Genomic DNA, 22,051 nt, shown 5'->3' with positions numbered 1-22,051 from the left:
TGAGTTTATTAAAATGTATGGAATAGCTGGTTGTGACTTAATATTCTTTCCTGCAGCTTATCACATTTCTGGTGGTCGAGGATATTGAAAACTGATTCACCGTGCTCGAGCACTTTCCACGACAATCAACTTTTTGTGGCTGCTATGAGTACATTGTGCTATCGAAAAAGAAAATAGAGGTACCAGATCACGCTTCATGTTGAACGTCAAATTCAGAAATGACAGCCGATCGAATTTCATCCTTTCATTTCATCATGCTGGAAAACGTATTTTGTGCTCCCAAAAAATTGTAATAAATTAAACGATTCAATGTGATTTTAATTATCAACCAGAATAGATTCAGCATAAGCTCACACAACTCAAACCAAACAATAACATATTGAATTATTTACAATTATTGCTGTACTCCGAATAAACATTATCAGTAAAATGTTCTCGAGTAGGGGTTCGTTTGTGTACGATATTAATACAAAAAAGGTGACAAGTGATTGTAATTTGTATCCCACTGAAGTTAACAAAAAAGATATGTATTGGCTTTATGCACAAAATAATAAATATAATCGTGAGTCTTTTGAACTCCAAAAAATTGGAAAATGGATGTTATTTTTAACAAAACATCAAGTGAATGCGATATGGGATAAAATCAAACAAGCTGTTACAAATGGTGATCTTTGGCATTCAAAGGTATATACTTTCTTTTATAATTTCATTATCCATTCTGTTCCATTGCTTATTTATTAATTTCCATTTTTCCATTATTTTCTTCTGATCAACCCTAGGTATCTACGTATTCTGCTGAATCTCCAAACGACACTCATGCAGTTATGATTTACACAAAAGATTATACTGATTTAAACGACGTTATTAATGTGTTGGATTTTCTTGAAACTTCTGGAATTAAAGAACCACATACAACTATAAGATATAAAACTGATCAACAAACTGCTGCTGGAATTTATAGTGGAGGTAAACAAAAGCCATGGATTTATGCTTCCGATACAATTAGAGGCGGATCACCTGCAGCAACTGGAACCAGCAATTGTTCTAATTGGCGAGACGGAAGAAATTAACCGTTGTTATCATTAATACGCAGTTGAGCAACAAAATGACATTCACCGATTAAATGCCTTTATAACGAAATGGAAATTATGTTTTTTCAATTTAACTTTAGTTTTGGAAATTTTTCTAATTATAAGATAAAGACAAAATTCAATTAATATTAGCTAACAATAGTTATATGAATCATAGTAAAGATATTTTGAGTAGTTGAACCAACTCAAATAACCACAAATTGAAACAGATAATATTTTTATTCAAAAGTCACGCTTTACAATTGACTAGAATAATACATTAGTAATCATTATGTCAGTATTTCAAGACAAAGTTTCCATTTACATTTTTTTTTTTTTGCAAATTTGACATTTTTTGTATACATATTTCAACTTTATTTTTCGTTTATAAAATACAATCTATTTTTATTTTTTTGCAATAAAAAGCATAAATTTAAAAAAAGAATTAACGTTCTAAATTTAAATTTTCCTTAATTTCAAATATTTCATTATAACCGTTTAATAATCACTGAAAAGTCTCACCAACATGAAAAGCCGTTATTCACAAGCGAGCTATGGCAACAAGATGCACACTGAACTTAAACAGAAAAAAATATAAAAAATTAAGTTTCGAAGATTCTGAAACTATCGATCGATAAAATAAATAAATATATATAGATACTTCCAAAAAAGAAGTCCAAATTTGATTCTATTTCGATAAATTATTTTTCTTTTCGAAAATAGTGGTTATTTTGAATTCGCTCGACATGAAATAAAAGGACATCCACATTATATGATAATTTACATCGGGTCACACCAATTATGGCGTCGAAAGCAAACGATAGACGGCGCTTAAGTGTAGCCTTCATTTTCTCTTTATTTCATCTGTCGTCACTTTTTCGCATTTTTGCTAGACAATCGTCATTCAATCGTTGTTAGCACGCAGTAAAGATGATTTTTATTTCTAAGTAGGCCTTATGAAAAAAATAAATAATAATAAGTTATTGTTGTTAATATTTTTTATTGTGTATTACTGAAGTGACTGAGACGAAACAAGAGAATATTAAAAAAGCGTGTGAATTGAAAAAAATTATTTAAATAAATAATTCCAATGTTTTTTGGTTACATCGCATAATAAAAAAAAAGAAGAAAGCTGCCAATCGAGCGAAAGACAGAGAGATCGGGGTGCTAATTTTTTTTTCGAACGGAAATAACCAAATAGTCCGGTTTTGATGAAGTTGTTGTTGTTGCCCACTCTATACTAAGGTACGTATATAAAATTAAGAAAAAGAAAATAAGTGTTAAATTCTTGTGTTTAATTTTAGTTGTTGTGTGTTTAAAAAGAGTGGCAAAAAAAAAACAGAGACACAAAGAGTGAAATTCCGTGAAATCAAAATTAGAGAAACCACAATGATGAGCAAAGAATTAGATTTTTTTCTATCGTTGATACGAAATGAAAATAAATTTTGGATTTTCTTCCTCTGTCCGTGTGTGTATACATGTGTATATTATATTTGTTATATATATTTGGTGATTGAAATTTTCAACGTAACTTAGTGCTAGTGACATTTGAATGCAGAGAGTTTGGTTCATATATAAAACATGGCGACATTCATTTGTACTCTCATCAAACTAGTTCGCATTTGGTGTATACTTGTGTTGATGACTGTATGCGTGCGCGTATTATTGTATGTATAATATGTCTTGACAATTTATTCAGTCAAATATTGAAACGATTGCTGCTTTTGAATTGGATCACTTTGATTTTCATATTAACACAAATGCGAAATGTACGTTTTATGATATATATTTTTTTGTATTCAAAAGATGTGGTAGACATAAAATGAATACAAATAATATTAATAATTTCACCACACATACATTCTATTACCATTTGGTTTTTATCAGATGTGAAGGCTTCTCTTTCCCCCTCCCTCTTTGTTAGACATTTTCTTGGTAGTTCTATTTCATTTTATTTCCATTTGATTGGTTATAGTGATATGATTATCACAAGTAATTGTTTCATTTCATGGCTATTAAGGTTCAAGCATATCGTCGATATTACTAATGTTGTGTCCACGTATTAATTTTACTGTGCTAAAAAAGATTTTGATAAGTCAGAAGTGTATTTCGATGTGTTTTTTGACACGGTATAAATTGTGTATCTAAAATTAACACATTTTCCGTTTTGAAACAACTCGTTTTCACTTCTTCAAAATAAAGAAAAGGTATGATTGTGTTGTGCCCTTTTTATTCAAAACTACTTTAGCCGATTACATCAAAAAAAAAAAATCATTCAATTTTGCATCAAGGCAGTAATTTATATTGCCATACAAAAAAAAGACTGTCTACAGTTAGACCGAAAAAAATAAGTACGCACACATTATCAATTTGATACAATGCGTTCAAGCAAATCGTTAGCTCAACAGAGCAGCTGAAACAACAACAACTATAGTTATAAAAAAATGTATAACTCATTTTCTTTGCAACGTTGTCAATCGAAATATAAATATCGCAATCACACGACTGTAAAAAATAATAACATTCATCCAACACATCAATGAGTACAGTAATGCATTAAATATGATATATTTTGACATATATACTAGCGAACAATGGTTTTTAAAGTACTGGAAGAAGTAGACAAAAAAAATTCTCGCTATTATCACGCGCTTTCAAACCGCTCATTACAAAGCAATTGTGACTGGTTGTTTGAAATAAAAAAACACACACATATACAACTCTTCATCAAATTATTCGCATGTGTGTGTATGTGTTAAATTGTAAATACACAAATGCAGGCACAACAAAACAAAATGCTTTGAATATCGAATCGAAAACATGAAAAATTCATAATAAAATTGTTGTTCGCACTCTTATTTGATAATAAATTTTGGCTGCACCATTTTTTTTGACGTCAATCTATCTACATTACTCGGCATCGCAATAAAATGATGATCATGATGTAATTTCATTATATTTTTCTGGTAGAAAAACCGCAATCGAATACAATCGAAATATGTGTTTTATTTTCACTCATTTATCACCAAGAAGATGTTTTAAAGATAAAAAAAAATAATAATAATAATTTGCAAGTAATTTATCTACTTTTATTTTGTTAATTCATTAAATACATACATAATTTAAATATCTAAAGTACAAAGTACATTAGAATTCCATGGACATTTCATTTCTATTGAATATTTTTCGATGAAAGAACTAATTTTGATAAAATATTTGGATTTGTGGAGAATGGCATAAATTTCTTTTTATTTTTCTATTGTGTGGTTATTCTGAGTATTTGTAATTAAGACTGACTTAAGGTCAGTTGGTTGACACAGATTCAAAGATGAACACTTGATTCAAATGTTGGCCCTCTGAACAATATTAGACATTGAACTAATCATTTTTAATGTTTTTATTTATTTATTTTTTTTATTTTTTTCTACAAAAAGGTGGTGAATACAACAGGTAGTCATCTGTATGTACAGGATAAAAATCCAGATAATTAAGAAGAGAAGGTACTGAAACAACGCCGGTTAAAAAGCATTTGGGTTCGATAGGACATCATTTTCCCTGATCCATTAGTTCATTGGACATCAAGCGTTCTACAACAAACACAACAACAACCACAACAAAAAAAATTTACCGGCCGTACTAAAGAACAAAATTCATATACATCACAAAACACACAAACATTGCTGCAGAGTGTTAAAAAGTGTAATAATTAGAAACAAAGACAGCCAAAATGGAAATCAACGATAGAAACGACCGTGAAATAGCAGACTCTTATTTATCAAGTTTGGTCGATCTAACAAACAATAGTAAACCATTGATAAATATGTTAACGATGTTAGCCGAGGAGAATATCAAACATGGTCAAACGATAGTCGACACCGTCGAGCAACGTATATCTAAGGTTTTAATTTGTTCCTATTTATCAAATAATATCACGTATAAGAGTATAGCAATGAAAAACATAAAGCCGAAAAACGAAAAAAAAAAATCAATAAACAAAAATCATCAAATGGAATCCATTAAATTAAGAAAATAACACACATTTAATATAAAATAGATCAAAATGAAAGTTATTTCATGAGATTTAGTGGTTTCGGCGTTATATAAATTGATATCCAATCGATCGGAATTAGAACTCTCATGAACTCTTCCCATTTGGCTAAGTTGTACATTGTTTTTTTCGATTGTTTGCTTCATTTTAAATTGCCGTAAAGCGAACGAGCTGCCCGGCTAATTTCGACTGTCATAACTCATCACATTTTGTGAGAGAAAAAAAACACGTTACAAGGCTTCATATGCATCATTGCTTTGCATATAATTTTGACATAATATACTCTAAATTTATCGGTAGTACTCGAACAATTAATTTAGTTTCAAAAAAAAAACCTTAAAACCAGTCCTATTACATCCCAACCCTTATTCACATCCCTTTGTGATGCAATCCCATCAATTTATTGCCATTTGATAAAAAATTTCATTGTTTATCATCGTTATGTCACGCAAACAAATCATCAAATGTCTCAATTGTTCTCCTAGCTTAAAATTTGAAATACTGTGATTAAACGGAGTTTTACATAAAGATTTTACTTTAGTAATAACTGTGTGATATTAACTAGAAACGAAAAAAGAGAAAATAGAACACAATTTTATTTAACAGTGTAACTAAAAAAACGGCTATAAGCCAATCTACATTTTACAGCTAATTATTGCTTTTAAAAAAATAATAAAAGAAAAACAAAAAAAAAAATTAATTCAAACAAACAAGCAAAAAAAAAAGGAATTACAAGAAATAAAGCATTTGCACTGAAATAACTTTCTGTTGTGATGATATCAATTGATTTCTTGGAACGTTTAGTCTGAAACCGTTACAGATACCCTTATCACTTGATTTATACTGGATGAAAATACAACATGAGGTCGTTTTATTTTTCCGTTTGTCTTATTTAATTTTGCAAAAAGAAAAAAATGAAAGAGAAAAATTATCGAAGAGAAAGAGATACAAATGAAATTTTATATGCTAGAATTAGTCGAAATTCTTCGCATAGTCGTTATTTTGTACATATGCTGGTATGTCCTTCAATTTTATACCGAATTAGTAAATGAACAAGAAAACCTCCCCCCAAAAAAGAAAAGAAAACTCAAAATGGAGATAGACAGAGGATCCGACCATCATGAAATGCTCATTGAACCGACTGTGATGTCTTCCACGTGTCAACTTGTGGCGTCACAGCAACAACAATTCATCCATAAAGTCTGCATTGTTTTACATGATAGGTGATTTCCGTTCATGCCGAGAGGAACAACATTGTTCGACAACTGCAACATTTACTTCTTAATCCCATTTAGCTAATTTCTTATTCAAAATCGAGATTTTTCTTCAACACTTTTTTTAAAATTTGTTTTTGAGTGTTTGACACTCATGTGCGATGTGTTACGTTCACTTTTGGTTTGAAAAAAATGATGATCATTGATCGATTTTCTTTGTGTAGGATTCCGCTTTGAAAGATACATGTTTTCTCGTGATATCGTCCACTCTCTTTACTATTCTCGAATGGTTGGAAACATATTGAAAAAAAATTCAATTTTGTTTTGTTATAGCCCAACATTAATATTAGAAGAAAAAAAATTTGAAAACAAACACTATACCCATCAAAAAATATATATTTATTCTTTACAGTTTATCTTTTTGCTAAGATGACACAGTGGAAGTCGACTGTCTTTTTTAGATTTAAATCCAATTAACTATAAGATATATCTTCTTTTTTTTTAAGTGAGATTACTTCTATCACTGGGGATCATGATTTAGACAATTATATTTAAGTGTATGAATAATATGATTATCAAATTAAAAATTGTGATGAAAAAAAAAAACACTAGACTGTAAATGCGAATAAGATAAATGTGGTTTTGCATTTGTTATTTCAAAATTGTTTGTTTTGGAGACATACATTTGTTTTTTTTTTGTTTTAAAATTTATTAGTTGGAGTATTGATTTGATTTTGTGTTATCTTTAAAATTTCTTAAATTAAATTATATTCAAATTTATTTAGGTGGAGCCTGATTTGAAACTACCAATTTTGTATTTGATTGATTCGATTGTTAAAAATGTTGGTGACGTTTACGTTAACTTGTTTAGTCAATCCATTGTAAAAATATTTATTGGAGCATTCGAAAAGGTAAATTTCGTTTTTCAGTAAGCCCGTTACCGATAAGAAAACAAAATATTTAAGTCACATTGTCGATTTCGATGACTGTTATTGTTGTTTGTCCGTTTATTTTATTTTTTATTACAATTTTGTTTTGATTTTACTTATTGATTTTATGTTATTCCAATTTTTTTTTTCTCACGCATCTCGAATCCAGGTGAATGAAGATATTCGTAAAAAAATGTTTTTATTGAGACAAACATGGAATGACGTATTTCCAGCGCCCAAACTTTATACACTTGATGTTAAAGTAAATGCAATTGATCACAATTGGCCAATAACTGCACAGAAAATATCACCAGCCATTCATGTTAATCCAAATTTCTTTTCAACAACGGTACGTCAAGTGGCCATCAAAAAAATCCATTCAAATTTAATATTTTGTGATTTTATGTGTATTTAAAATTCATGTATTCTTCTCTTTTGCTTGTGGATTTGAATTTCTAGACGGAAAAAGACATTCAAACGGAGCTACAAATAAAGCAACGTGAATTATTGGAGTTAAAGAAACGAAAATTAGAATTAGAATTAGCGGCAACACAGAAACAATTGGGTATGACACCTTAAAAATTACCTTTCTATTATTTAATAATTGTTTTTGATTATTTTTTGATTATTTTTCGATTATTTGTCGATTATTTTAAGTTAATTCTTTTCTTTTGTGATTCTCCCCTTAGGTATGACAACATCACATTCAACAATGGTCGTTGATCCGATTGTAATTTCAAAATCCAAGGAAATGGGAAAACCACCTATAATTTCAAAACCAATAAATAGTGTCAATCCAGTAACATTTATTCCCAGTCAAATACCACCATCACGACCACGAATAGCTCCAGTTAATTCGGCATTGGTAAATAGTATGCGATCGCGTGATCCTCGTTTAGCACGACAATCAACCCAAACAGTTGCGCAAACACAACCACCTCTATCAATAACATCAATAAATGAACACTATCCTTCGAAATCATTACCCAGTAAGTATTTATTATGTGCCTAGGCCGTTTTAGTTTGAGTGTAATATTAATTCTCTTTTGTTTTCTTTTCTAATTTTTTTTTTCATAGTGGGTCCCATTCCTCGTATAAATAACACAAATTTTACCTCAAACCCCGATCGAAATCAGCGTATTCAACCAATTGATTCGATGCCTTCATACAATGACACAACGAATAAAAATCATGTCAACAATAGTAATAATTCAGTTGATGGTTTAAATAAAGATGATCAAAAGCGTAAAATTTCTCGGTCACCAAATAAACCATCCAAATCAAATATCAAATCCGGAAGCACCAATATAAGTAATTCGAAATCAAAATCATCGTCATCGTTATCAAAAAGTTCCAGTTCAAAAAGTGAGCGTAGCTCAAGATCTGCATCCAGCAGCTCAACGTCCAGAAAATCAAAAGGCCGAAAAGATGATAAGTCACCGCGTAAGTATGGTTTAATAAATATAATATTCAGATACGTTCGAATGTTGGCTGTTAATTTTTGGCCAATACAATCGAATTGGCGAAAGTGTATTATAAATAATATGTCAGTCGCTTTAAAATCATTATTGCATTTGTCTCCAGAACGAAAAAAAACATCGTCGAGACATCGCAGTCCTACAAGTCGACGTAGCTCGTCACCAGCCGACGGACAAAAAACGTCGTCGTCGTCGTCATCGTCGTCACGAAAATCTTCTTCTTCTTACGATACTAAATCGAAATCTTCTGATAGCAAGCACAGCAAAGAGAAGAACAGTGATAGTCATTCTAGTATTAGTAGTAAGTCTTCGCCAACTAATAAAAATCGCATTAGAAGTAGTCGCTCAAAATCACCGGTCTTGGCAATCAAAGCCAGTGACTCAATTCCAAAAGATATTGATCTTCGCGCCCAATTATCACAGCCGATTAGCATTACTAACTCTCTAATTAACTCGACAATCATCGAACAAGATGTCATTGTATCGACTGTAACAACTTCTTCTGTTCCTATCGGTTCGAATGCCATCGCGGATCGTAAAACAAATATTAATTCGGACAAAAGTAAGGATACTAGCGATAAGCTCTATTTTTTTTTAGATTAGATTAGAGATATAGTTGAAAAACGCACCGTTCAAATCGAAAAACATATTTTTTTTCAATTGCACTTTTACAATCATCACTACATTGGACAAAATGTTGTCGAATTGTAGCTGTTGTCAACTTTTTAGAGTAAAGAAATGGAACCCAAATCGAACCCAACAAAGTTGATAGATGTCATTTTAATTCATTGCATTTTGACATGATGATCCCATACATATCTATTAGTTTTGTTTATTTAACATGCCTAACCATAAGTCAGAGCTGAAAATTTCAATTTTAAATTTAATTGTGAACTCTTTGATTTCTTTTTTTTTGTCACAGAATTCGCTGAAGATGCACCAAAAGATGTTGATTTTCGAGTGGGACTAATTCCAAATATTGCAGCTAATCAATCAGTGATTGACTCAAAAAAGCGTCTTAACGAAGACAACGATACGGTTGAGCCAAAAATCAAAAAGACCAAATCTGAAAAAATAGACATGTAAGTTTTACATTTAAGTACATTCTAATTCCCAATAACATACTCAAACTATGAAGAAGAAAAAACTAAATTTGTGAAAAAAACAAAATTATTACGCAGATTGTTTGGAAAAGAGGATGTTGATCTGAGAATCCCACCACCATTGAATAGCATTTCCGCATCATCGGCAATTCCGGCACTTGAAGTAGATGTTAGTACAATGGGATCTGAAACAAATGCATCACATGCCAAATCAAACGACCAAGTTACTAGTTCTAAGAATACAAATCGTGATATTGATTTACGGCTTCATCGCGATTCAATTGAGGACAACTCAGAAGAATCAAACGATAAATTTAGAATGATTTTACAACAAGCTCAAGAGCAAGTCGATAATAATCCGGATGTTGATCCAGAGCAAATTCAAAGCATGGTTCAACAAATCATTAAAATAAAATGTGATTCAGAGGCTCGAAAAACGTTTAAACGCACCTTGGTCGGCAAGCCAAATAATAAGGTTAGCGAAAATGAGGAAAGTGCAGAGGCATTTAGTTCGGGTAGTGAAGATGAAAATCTGAAAAAATCACATCGTGTACCGTACAAGCGTCGTCGTCAAGAGAATGACAGGGTTCAATCAAACTCGAATTTACCATCCACCACCAATAACAATATGACCAAATCACCAAATAATGATCCACCATTGGCACCACAAAAAGTGCGTCAACGAAAGACCAAATGGAATTCACCATGGGAGGATCAAGTGAAACCGCCGGTACTACCGATGCAAACGCTCCCATCAAATATCATTCCACCAATGCCATTCGCACCACTACGACCAGTTCAACAACCAATGAACATCACAGCCGATGCCGAAAATATGCGCAACATGCGACAATTTTCATCACGAAATGCACCTGAGTCTGTTTGGCAACCAAATGCAATGCCATTCAATGGGCCAAACGTTAATTCTTTGGGTTTGATGAATAACGCTGGCATTCCGACAAATTTGTTAAGCGGTGGTCAAATTGTAATGGCACAACATGGTCCAAGTTTGGCGCCATGCACGGCCAAAGATCGAACGATTAATATCGATGGCGTTCCACGGGAAATTCGTTTTTATGATGAAACAGCGATTGCATTTATGGAGAGCAATGGCCGAGAACCGAAAGAAATTGGTTTTCAATCTGGTGAACGACGTGTTTGTGTTGACAACAACGAATCGATTCTATTAGCATTCAATGATACATATAAAGCGTTTGTGATAAATGGTAAAACATACCAAATTCGATTTGGAACGCCCACACGAGAATTGTATATTGATAATGAGTGGTATGAATGTTACTTTGGTGATCCATCTGTTGGAATTGTATTGAATGGAAAATTACATTCGTTTCGCATTGATGGACCTGCTCCACAGGTTCGCATTGGAAATCTACGTAATGATTTGGTGGTCGGAAAAGTCGATATGTATATTGACATTCAAACAAAGGTCTCACTCTTTTTGGATGCTCAAGTGCAAATGTTCCAAATTAACAATCAAGTGCACACAATCCAATTCGCTGACTACTTTTTGACCGTGATCATCGACAATATTCCATTTCCAGTGCAATATGGAGCCATGCCAACAAAATTTCAATTATCCAATTCGGAGCACTATATTCGTTTTGCGGTGCTTCCAAATAATATTCTTCCAGGTGAAATTTACGTACGAAATATGAAACGAACGCATTTACAACGGGATTTGGTTTCACCGGTACCAATGATAGGTAATATAAATAATATACCGGTAACGATTCCACCCGTATCTGGACCCATTTTACCACTTATGTCAATTGTTCCAAATCCAGATGTTATCACATCGAATTCAAGCGCAAACACACTGCAACCGAATACAAGTCAAGCAACACTACCTGTGATATCTGAATCGAGTAATCCGGCAGTAGATATAAATGATCTCTATCAGAAATTATTGGCATCTGGAATTTTAAATAAGGTTAAGGAAAAAGAAAAGGAAAAGGAAAAAGAGAAGGAAAAAGAAAAGGAGAAACCATTGCCAGTTTTGTTAAATAAACCGGAAACGCTTCGAAAACGGCAATCAGCTATTATAAATCAACTATTTTCTGGTTCACAATGCAGTTGTTGTGGTGTCCGTTTTCCATTGGAACAAACAATGAAATACAGTCAGCATTTGGACTGGCATTATCGACAAAATCGTCGGGAAAGGGATTCGGCACGTCGTGCACAGTCACGAAAATGGTATTATAGTGTATCTGATTGGATTCAGTACGAAGAAATTGAAAATGTTGAAGAACGCGAGAAAAATTGGTTTGAAACGCAACAAACCGAAGTGGATTCGGCAAATGAAGAATCGAATCAGCGATCGGCTTCACCGCCACCAAGTTGTATTGCCGGACCCGACGATCACAATAAAACTTGCGACGTATGCCACGATCCATTTGAAACATTTTACAATGAAGAGACGGAAGAATGGCATCTGCGAAATGCCATTCGCATCGAGGAGTGTATTTATCACCCCATTTGCTACGAAGATTATAAGGTAACACCATTTGCGGCCATCAAATATATATATATATATATATGTGTGTTTTTTAACATTTTCATTTTGTTGCATTTCACTAGGCATCGCTTACATTGGATGAGTCCCAGCTAAATACGTCAAACCTTGGCGATATTTCAACGGATGACAATGCAGTTGATTTACCAATTAAACACGAAGACGAATTATCAATGGTGACAGGACTTCCGGTCAACAGCAATGAACGCATTCCAATTTTGGATGATGATGATGATGTCATCGTTTTGCCACAAGAAGAACCAGTCATCACTGAAATTCCAGACGATGATGATCATGAGGTGATCGATGATTCAACTTTATCAAATAAATGCTCGAATAGCCAGGAAGGAGAATCAGAAGGAACGACCACAAATGCACAAGGTACAATGTGTGCACCGCAAGTTGCGGGCATCTCTAGCCAGCTACAAAGTCAAAGAAAATCTAATGAAAATGATTCTTATGAAGGTTTGTTTGATTAATTTATACGTCTACCTCCCTAGATACAAACTAATACAAACCAATGAAATATTTAAAAAAAAATCTTCCTCTACCTTAATTAATTTAATTGAAAATGATTCACACTAGATGAAGATGCAGGTAAAAACAACGAATCTGATGTGCAAATTTTAGAGCCACACATTTCAATCTTAAACTTGGATGAATACGAAGAGACCGATTTATCGTCGAATAAACATGATGAATCGCGTCCATTGCCAGTAGTAAAAATAAAAGAAGAGCCCAAGTATGAAGGATACGAAGACGATGAGGATGATGGTTTCGAAGAAGTTGGCACATTTGAAGCCGATCCTACTGAAATATTTGATGATGGAAACGGTAAGATCAATTTGAATAATTTATTCTATTATTTTAGATGACAATACTGACAATACACTACGATAAACCAATCAATATGAGGCGGATGTGCATTGAAATATTTCCTTATAAATAATTTGTTGATATCGATTTTATTTTTATTTTTTTACATTAATTTCTTTGTAAATGTTTTTCAATTTCAGTTGAAGATAGTCAGCCACCGATTCAAACACAGACAACAATGATCACATCACTTGATGGTAATATCGAAATGCAAGAGGAGCAACCAGTTACAATCGGTACAAATAAGATAAAAATTAATATATCCAAAAATGTACAGTTGAATAAAAATTCAATAAACTCTAGCGAAAGTGTTGATAATAATTTAGAAAATAATAAAGAATCGACGGATGCTCAATCGCAAGGCACCGTCAACAATAAAAGTGTTATTACAAATGAAACAGATCGATGTGAAAATGGTTCAATTGACGGAACGTCAGGCAACAGTATTGCTACTACAGCAGCAACAGACGTTGCTGCTACCAGTGATTCAGCAAACAGTGGCATGGAAATCGAATTTGAGGTCAAAGATTCTATAAAGCATGTACAATTCAAGCGGCAGCCAGTTGTTCGGAGTGGCCTCGAAACGTCTGGTTTGTGTTCTATTATGTAAATACGCTTTTGACGTGGACACATTCACATAGTCGAACATTTATACAGGCGTTGTCCAAGCTACACAAGTCAAACAACTCATGTCTAATTGTAAGTTATTTAAAAAAAATAAATAAATAATTGGAATGAAAGGAGTTATTTCAATAAAAAACAATAAAGAAACATTTAAATAAAAAAACAAAACAAAAATAATCTCTTTTAATTAGATTAAAAAAAAAAAAAACAATTGAACACATTGGTAAGAACATTTGCAAAAAAAATTAATTAATTTAAAATACAGGAATACATAATAAATCGGAGTATGATTTTTTTTCTAAATAAGTAATTAAGAAATTAAACCGATAGGTCATATGAATAAAAAACTAATTACTAATGAACTAATGATCATCAAAATATAGTTTGAATTTTTAAACGTAGAGAATATTGACCCTTCTCCAATCGTTTTTCCTTCAGAGAGAAATAAACATATTACTTTAAAAATTAAATTAATTAACCGTTTAGTTTTATTGAAGTTCTGATTATTTTTTATTTTATACAAAGACATACAAATATGATACAGTATATACGCAGTAGTTTGTTAAAAAAATAAAACCAATCAATAAAAACTCACTTCAGAAATTTAAAACACGCATTTTTCTATCACATTTAAAATATTTCGTGATTTACTTTTATGAATGCAACAGTATCAGATCTTTTCGCAAAAACTGCCATAAATTAAACACATGAAAAAAATGAATTGGTTGACTTTGTTTTGTTTTTATTGTTTTGTGTCACAATCGTGATAAACCGATTAAATAATCATTGAAGCAGTGAAAATAGAAATATTTTAATTTTTTACATTTTTAAAAATATAAATGCTTTGTTTTGTTTTGTAGTTTCCGGTGGTTTCGTGAGATTTACTGCACAATATTCAAAAATATTAAATTAATAAAAAATGAAGTGGTTGACATAATCTCACTTTCGTTTTAATAATTATTTAATCACAAAATTAAAAAACAAAAGATGTTTTATTTTCAAAAATGTAAAAGATTAAATTCCATTTATTTCTACTGTTTTATTTTAAGAGTTTAACGCAGTTTAATCGATTCATTATGATTTTGCCAAACCGTGACGGCCATATTGTCAAATACTTCGATTAGTAGTCGGAATACGTATTAGAGGTGTTGTTAGTTACGGGCATGATCAGGCTTCGTGCGTTGCTGTAGTGATGCTTGTATGAAAATACCAATAGATATTTTAACATTTATTGGTAAATTTGCAATATACCAATACATTTGAACAATTCCACTACTACTGTTTTGTGTGTGCATGTCTTCAAAATATGATCCTTTCAAGAAAAGGGTCAAAATTCAGTTCCACGGCCATAGATGGCACTAAATGAGGTCATTGCCCCTGAAACATCGATATTCTGATTCTAGACCTTTCCAACGATACCTCAAACGTCGAAATCGATGAATCCGTTCAAAAAATTTATTATTTTAAAAATGTCATATGAATCTCTATGAAATATCAAAATGCCTATCTGTCCGAGATTTTGCGTAGTCGATTCTGATCTTTTTGAAACTTTCTATGATTAAACTTTTTTGTTCCGGCACTTTTCGAATTGGCCATCGAATGACGCCAATTTCTGTCCAAAAATGTCGATTTGGAATGGCCAAATTGGCCAAAAACCGATTTAAGGCCCAAGCGTGAGCTACAAAATAGTGCCCAGAAAATTCTTGTTTTCGAGATATGAATTTGATAGCGAAAATATGGCCAAAAATGGCCATTTTTTCAAACAATCGCTGTGGCACCTAAACTTGATATGACCAGGACTTATGCATATTCGTTGGAAAGAACTTAAAGTAAGCTTTCGAATGGTGCCGATTGCGACTTAAAAATTTCAATTTGTGGTGGCCAAATCGGCCAAATCGGCCAAATCGGCCAAAACTCAAAATTTTACCGTCTGGCCGGATACATAACGGATATTTTCTCGATAAAGACTCCATAGTTTCTTTTGATATCAGAAATTTTGTGTTTCACATTTTGGTTTCGTCACTCGCTCTTTACCTCGTCAGAGGTCTTTTATTTGATTATAAATACTCCCAATTAAGGACATTGATATATCTTTGTCTCTCGATGAGGATAGCAATTGGACTTTACATACAAGAAAAAGGGTTTATTGGCACGAGAAAACTGAATATGATGTTATTTTTGCGATACAAATAATTTTTGATACTATAGCGTGAACCCAATGGAATTAGCAAGCAGAGTGTATGCTCTTCATAATAGTGCTGAAATGTTGCTGCGTCCTTCTGAATGTGTACTATTGCCGGTGATTTTGAATGCCGGTGAAAGTGTGGCATTTTAATTTTTCACAAAACATTTTCGATGAGTATCTTAACAAATATATGCTCGAAAATGAATGTTCGTCTTCTCCTGAGGTTTTATTCAAATGCAACACCATCAACACCATATAAAAATTAGGAATATATGTCAGGAGAAGAGCTATGAGGAACTGAAGGAGAAAAGTATCCGATTTACTGCTCTGAGAAACAGTTGTTGATTTGGTTTTTGTATGACGGCGTTACATTACTTCAACTTAGGAAAAATGGATTTTTGCTCACTATATATGCCAACAAAAATATTTTGAATTTATAATCGAAAAATAATTAATAAATTACAAATAAACGCAACGATCGCATACACACATTCTCTTATTTATAATCAGATTTAATAACATTTGTGGGACTTTAAATTTTATTCAGAAATTGATCCGAAAATTTATTTTGTTTGTATATTTACCATCAATTTTGTTTCATCATCTTCATTATCTTGAGATAAGATAATAGAAAATCATGGGGGAAACCACTATTACATCGTAATTCATATAATTCCATCTAGTACAAAAATAATTCCAGATAATTCCATATATTTCAAATAGTAGTAGAATAGTGCACATGACTTAGTTTTGACAAGGGGCTTATGACTGATTCGAACCTATCACTGATTCGTGAAATCTCATTCAAAATGATTAGATTCTTTTCAAGAATCTCTTCATACATAATGAATGGTCGTAGCTCGTAACGGTGCGAATCATTCGAATTAGTTATTAATGTAAATTTTAAATGGAATCAGTGTGCATCAATGGAGGAAGAGAGATAGAAAGAAAAGTTTATAATTTGTTTTTCAGTTTTTGTTCATCATAACATAAACTATGATAATAAGTGTACGACAAGAATCTTAACAAACAAACTCAAAGAAAATTTACAATGCAAAACTCAAAGTAATTCATCAATTTCGAAAAATCTCTTTTGTGTAAAATAAATGACACAAATAAGTTAACACAATTTTTGATAAAGAAAAACTAAGATGTGAAATCGGCATTCTGTCATTCAAGTTTTTTCACTTGCATTCATCACAATCTGTTTGTTTTGCAAAAATTGAAATGTTTGTATTAAAAGTACATTTTTTCCCTCGGAATGTCTTCAAACCTGATGAGTTAATGTATCGATGAAAAAAAGACTGAATCAGCAAGTGTCATTTGAATAGTTTCATTTACGTTTTCAACACACAAAAATATAAGTTATTCAAGAAATTGAATATATTTTTCAAATATATCCAGTATGTGGACTGAAGAAATAATAAGCAGACGCCTAATTTGGGACGTTTTACAAGAAATTTAAGAACGTGATGATTTGACAAAAGTGTCTACAAGAAACAACGTTTGTTTAAAATTTGAATGAAATGTAAATGTTGAAAATAAATAAAAAACGATGCATGCAAACGATGAATTTCGGAAAACATTTTGCTTAAATGTTGTTTATTGGATCCAATCTGTGTCGTTTCATCACTGAGTGAAATTTAAATAAAATCAGCAATATTAATTGAAGAAAAAATGATTTGAATGGCGATTCTTGTTTCTTCTTAAAATTGCATTGCTCAGCAATGAACGATCACTTCTCGCTTCGGTTCAACAGAAAAAAAATGTAAGTTTCTTTTAATCACCATTTTACAAAACAAATTCATTTCATCTGTTCGTAAACTGATCAAATATTATAGTTCATCGAGCAAAAAAATGATAACAAGTGATGCTCGAAAAGCAACAATTTGTGCATAATTGACAAAAAATGTAAGCTCATGTCGTCCAAGTTCGGTACAAAGTTGTGTGCTACAATATGCGCATGTGAGCTTGTTGACCTGTTTATTAGGCATTCACACTTTATTATCAACGAATAAAGTTATATATAGACGTGGGTTGCATCTTGCATTGGACTTCATCATACTCGGTAGAAAATATTTTTTATCATCTAAATAAAAAAAAACATATAGAACCCAATCGAATGAGAGCTTGCAGAGCTAGTGGTGATATATTATAATCATCTCATGCCTCAAACAACAAAAAAGCTTTAAAGTATTGATCAGCATTTTTCGTCATCTATAAAATCGCATGAGATGATTTATAATCATCATTGACTTCTATTTCGCACTATAGAATGAAAGTGGTACTGCTTTTAATTTTGTGTTTTGTCTGGTATTCAAAACCATTTGAATTTAAATACGATGACATCAAGTTTTATATAATATCTGCAGACGATCCTAGATGGTATCGTTCAAGATACAATGAGGTTCCAAAATTGAATTTTACTAGTTTCAATAGTAAATATGAAACAATTTTTGCCATCCATGGTTTTTTGTCGACAAAATTTTTCACTCCAGATTTTGTCAGATGTAAATATCAATTTTTTACAATAATAAATATAATCTTTCACATTTTTTAATTAATTCTAAATTTCAGTGCTTTTAAAAGACCCGACAAAAAAATTGAACATCATAGGCGTGGATTGGGGAAAAGGTGCTATCACATTGAATTATTCAAGAGCAGCAGCTCACACCAAAATGGTTGGAGAAGCTGTGGGGATGTTTATAGAAAACGCAGCAAAAGATAACTTAATCACATTAAATAACATTCAATTGGTAGGACACAGCTTAGGAGCGCATATAGTGGGTTTTTCGGCCATACACCTTCAGTCCAAGAACATCACATTATCTTGGTTGACAGGATTAGATCCTGCATTGTCATTGTTTGACAAACCGTGTAAGAATCGAATTTGTTCAGACGATGCCGATTGGGTGGAAATCATCCATACCAACGGTGGAACATAAGGTAAAATCGTTCACTACTTTCAAAAAATATTACTTTGTCAACTTAAACTTTTTTTTAAATTTTCAATAGGGATATACAGGGCCATAGGAGACGTGGATTACTATTTGAACGGCGGCAGAAATCACCCACATTGTAAAAAATATGATTTCATCTGTTCCCATATGTATGCAGAGTATACAGCAGCGGACACGCGAGTCAAGGGACTGCACTGTTCGAGTATAAAGGAGTTAGAGACTTCAGGATGCAAAACAGAACATTTTTACTTTGGCCCCAAGCCACAGCCGAGAATACCCGGAATAACATCAATTTCGACAGTAAAGGTAAGCAATTGTGAGGGACACACACAAGAGCCACAAGAGCCACAAGAGCCACAAGAGCCACAAGAGCTACAATTGCTTGACATAATTGCTAGTTTAGTATTTTTAATATTGTCAACGTTATAATTGAAATAAAATCGATTTTGTTTGGCGAATGCGCTCATTTACTGAACCATTCGTCCGATTCGTTTAGATGTGCAATTCTCTCATGAAATTCTTTGTTGTTTTCTCCATTTCGTGGTGTGATTCTAAATCAAAATTAACAACAGCAAACCCGTTTATTTATGAATGCCAAGGGAACGACTGTACGCACATGTTTCGCTATTTATTTGGGAGCGAACAATCGCGCGCCTGCTTCAAATGGGGAAGCAAACGAATCACAACTAATACGCCAAAGATAATATGGTGTGTGTTTTTTCGGGCTCGTTATTAAAATCGCTGCTAATGTTCAAAATGTTCTGGGGGCTGCGTGAGTTGGATTTTTTTTGTTCGCTTTATTTTTTGTTTGCGTGGCATTTCTCGAATAATTCATTTGTGTTTTGCAATCATATAACTCGTTTGTTCATTTCTACTTTTGGTTTTATTACAGTTTATGATTATTTGGTATTGCATTATTCCCATAGTTTTTTTTCTGTGTTCCGCGAAATGCTGGTAAATACTGATAACGCGTTGCTTTTATTATGGAAGTCATATCCGTTTGTTGTAATGTTTTTTTTCTTCTTCTGTTTGTTTGTCTTGCTCTCGCTCCCATCATTTGAATGGTATTTTCTACAAAAATTTATTGTATTAATTAATAAAAAAAAGAAATAGGAGTGCGAAGTGCGAACGTATAGTTCGACCGACCACTGCAAACATGCACAGTCTTGCGAAACCGCACACACACACACACCAATACTACGAACGAGCGAGAAACCAAAACCAAATACAATGCGATACGAACAATCGATCTGGTCGTCCCGCTGTGTGCGGAGCACAGCACTGATGGCGACTATGTTGATCTATAGGTCAAGACCTTTCGTTTAATACCCACGTCGACTGTAACATTATCGAAATTGAGTTAAGCCGTGTTAAATCATCCAAGATGGAGTGGTCCAAGTTGGTCCAAAATAGAATGTTAGCCATGATGGCTTTATGACAAATCATCAGTCAAAATTTGAGCCAAATCCGCCATCGCAGACAAGAGCTATGGAGGTGGACAACTTTTGGAAGAGAAGGAGAAAAAAAGAAACAAACCCAATGCAATAGCCCTACATTTCATGTAGTGCTAAAAAGAGTTCATGAAAAGAAACAAATATTCACGACAATTTCTGAAACAGTTTTATTTTAATTCCAAGTTTCGATTTGATTGATTGTATTTTGATCAGAATTCAAAGTCAAAGTTAAATCATTCATCAACGATTGATTGAATGGCTGCCAATTCCCTCAGTAGGTCGGGCATTTCACTTATTGGTCCGCTTTTTACAATTTTTTGCATGCCTCTTATCTCAAATTCAACTAAACCAACAGCATCAGTAACACATTTCTGCATATACCTGACATGGTAATCGAATCCAGATTCATCATATGGGATGTCCATTGCAATTGTTTTAAGATCATTGATTGGCCATTGGGCCACTTTTTTACCTAAATAATGAAGCATAAACCCGAAACTTTCGCGAAAGAGACTGCCATAATCAAATGCCACTACGAATCGAAATGATCCGTGAAGACTTGCTAAAAATGATTCAATACGATCTGGCTGGTATGCATGACAAAGAATATACTTTGGGTTGGGTCTCCATGATGGATCTTTTGGATTCACTATGATAGGATAATCATCATCCGTAATTATGACTTCTAAATTCCCATCATTACTGAGGAGACTAACAAGTATATGCATAATTTTTGGATTTACTCCAAATACAACGATTGTTTTATTGCCTTCTGCTCCATCACGTTCACTTAATGACAAAAAATCAAATGAAAAATCAGTTCATTATTGAAAGAAAATGTTGCCTTTTTGCGTTATTTAAAACAAATTCTATATAGTTTTGTATTTCACCTTGCTTGCGATTGTGATTCCATTTCTTTGTTATTATAACGATGTTAGAATTGCTTACGTTATAATATTCTTCACTTTATTGATTTTGCTAAAAAAATTAAATTTCTAACACTTATGAAAACTTGAATGCCAAAGTCGTACCAAACGTATCACAAGTTCGAATAATAGTCACAAACTCACCGACAGTTATGGAACTATTTATTTGATTTCAAACAAGAATTTAAAGTCTAAAGAGCGTTTTTGATAACGAATTTGAATGTTAATAGTGCACGTGGAATCTGCATGGTGAAATACTGCGTCTTAATTTTAACTGATAGCTGAACAAAAGGAATTGGTTTCTTTTGTTCTCAAAAATCTAAACAATATAGGCACAAAATATATTTTTGAATGCTCTTATCGCTAATACTTCGATTATTCATTTTGGGCGCGAACAAATATTGAGATGATAAGTAGCACTAAGATCTCTAATACAGTAGCTTTTTTATATGAAATCTGTCACACTAACGCCCTCACTCTATCTTTTGGCGAACTAAACAGAATAAAGTTTAATATAAAAGTAAAGTCTCCATCAGGATATTTTATACAGCCGGTGTCAAGATCAATAAAACTGTTAATAGAATCTGCCATTTTAACGCAATTTTGCGATGTGATTGCCAGATTAAGAATATAAATAAAATAAATGAACGG

General features: G+C 32.5%; 4 protein-coding genes and 1 long non-coding RNA gene across 10 annotated transcripts; 3 read left to right on the top strand and 2 right to left on the bottom strand.

Annotated features, from left to right (window-relative positions):
• Positions 1-56: 56 nt before the first annotated feature.
• LOC116339154 lies at positions 57-1,146 on the top strand. Its single transcript, XM_031764861.1, has 2 exons — positions 57-684; positions 780-1,146. The coding sequence occupies exons 1-2, from the start codon at positions 430-432 to the stop codon at positions 1,068-1,070; spliced, it is 546 nt and encodes a 181-aa protein (XP_031620721.1). The 5' UTR covers positions 57-429; the 3' UTR covers positions 1,071-1,146.
• Positions 1,147-1,958: 812 nt separating this feature from the next.
• On the top strand, positions 1,959-14,053 carry LOC116339354. 4 transcript variants are annotated; one of them, XM_031765196.1, is made up of 14 exons: positions 1,959-2,315; positions 4,505-4,968; positions 7,118-7,243; positions 7,431-7,610; positions 7,721-7,826; positions 7,951-8,250; positions 8,339-8,704; positions 8,846-9,301; positions 9,662-9,821; positions 9,921-11,566; positions 11,648-12,357; positions 12,441-12,840; positions 12,961-13,209; positions 13,392-14,053. In XM_031765196.1, the coding sequence occupies exons 2-14, from the start codon at positions 4,798-4,800 to the stop codon at positions 13,859-13,861; spliced, it is 5,340 nt and encodes a 1,779-aa protein (XP_031621056.1). In that variant the 5' UTR covers positions 1,959-2,315; positions 4,505-4,797; the 3' UTR covers positions 13,862-14,053. The 4 variants fall into 4 exon arrangements, with proteins under 4 accessions (XP_031621056.1, XP_031621054.1, XP_031621057.1 ...); XM_031765194.1 differs by having other exon boundaries at positions 9,921-12,357; XM_031765195.1 differs by lacking the exon at positions 1,959-2,315 and adding an exon at positions 3,156-3,277 and having other exon boundaries at positions 9,921-12,357.
• LOC116339355 lies at positions 2,058-2,651 on the bottom strand. The gene is made up of 2 exons (XR_004200985.1): positions 2,417-2,651; positions 2,058-2,310 (listed from the first exon to the last, which is right to left on the bottom strand). It is a non-coding gene; the product is annotated as an uncharacterized LOC116339355 (long non-coding RNA).
• A 4,590-nt stretch (positions 14,054-18,643) lies between the features above and the next one.
• Positions 18,644-19,449, top strand: LOC116339319 (phospholipase A1-like). The gene is made up of 3 exons (XM_031765140.1): positions 18,644-19,003; positions 19,076-19,138; positions 19,187-19,449. The coding sequence occupies exons 1-3, from the start codon at positions 18,739-18,741 to the stop codon at positions 19,447-19,449; spliced, it is 591 nt and encodes a 196-aa protein (XP_031621000.1). The 5' UTR covers positions 18,644-18,738.
• A 75-nt stretch (positions 19,450-19,524) lies between these two features.
• LOC116339219 lies at positions 19,525-21,770 on the bottom strand. Of its 3 annotated transcripts, none has more exons than XM_031764971.1 (3): positions 21,365-21,770; positions 20,947-21,263; positions 19,525-20,091 (listed from the first exon to the last, which is right to left on the bottom strand). In XM_031764971.1, exons 1-3 carry the CDS (start codon positions 21,385-21,387, stop codon positions 19,907-19,909), a joined length of 525 nt encoding a protein of 174 aa, XP_031620831.1. In that variant the 5' UTR covers positions 21,388-21,770; the 3' UTR covers positions 19,525-19,906. The 3 variants fall into 3 exon arrangements, with proteins under 3 accessions (XP_031620831.1, XP_031620832.1, XP_031620830.1); XM_031764972.1 differs by lacking the exon at positions 19,525-20,091 and adding an exon at positions 20,618-20,855 and having other exon boundaries at positions 21,365-21,585; XM_031764970.1 differs by lacking the exon at positions 19,525-20,091 and having other exon boundaries at positions 20,618-21,263; positions 21,365-21,560.
• Positions 21,771-22,051: the final 281 nt, after the last annotated feature.

Source organism: Contarinia nasturtii, unplaced genomic scaffold (assembly GCF_009176525.2).
Source record: "Contarinia nasturtii isolate CC-2019 unplaced genomic scaffold, AAFC_CNas_1.1 Cnas_scaffold_493, whole genome shotgun sequence".
In the NCBI taxonomy this organism is placed as follows: Eukaryota; Metazoa; Arthropoda; class Insecta; order Diptera; family Cecidomyiidae; genus Contarinia; species Contarinia nasturtii.
Note: the sequence above shows the minus strand (reverse complement) of the source record. Positions and strands in the feature narration are given on the sequence as shown.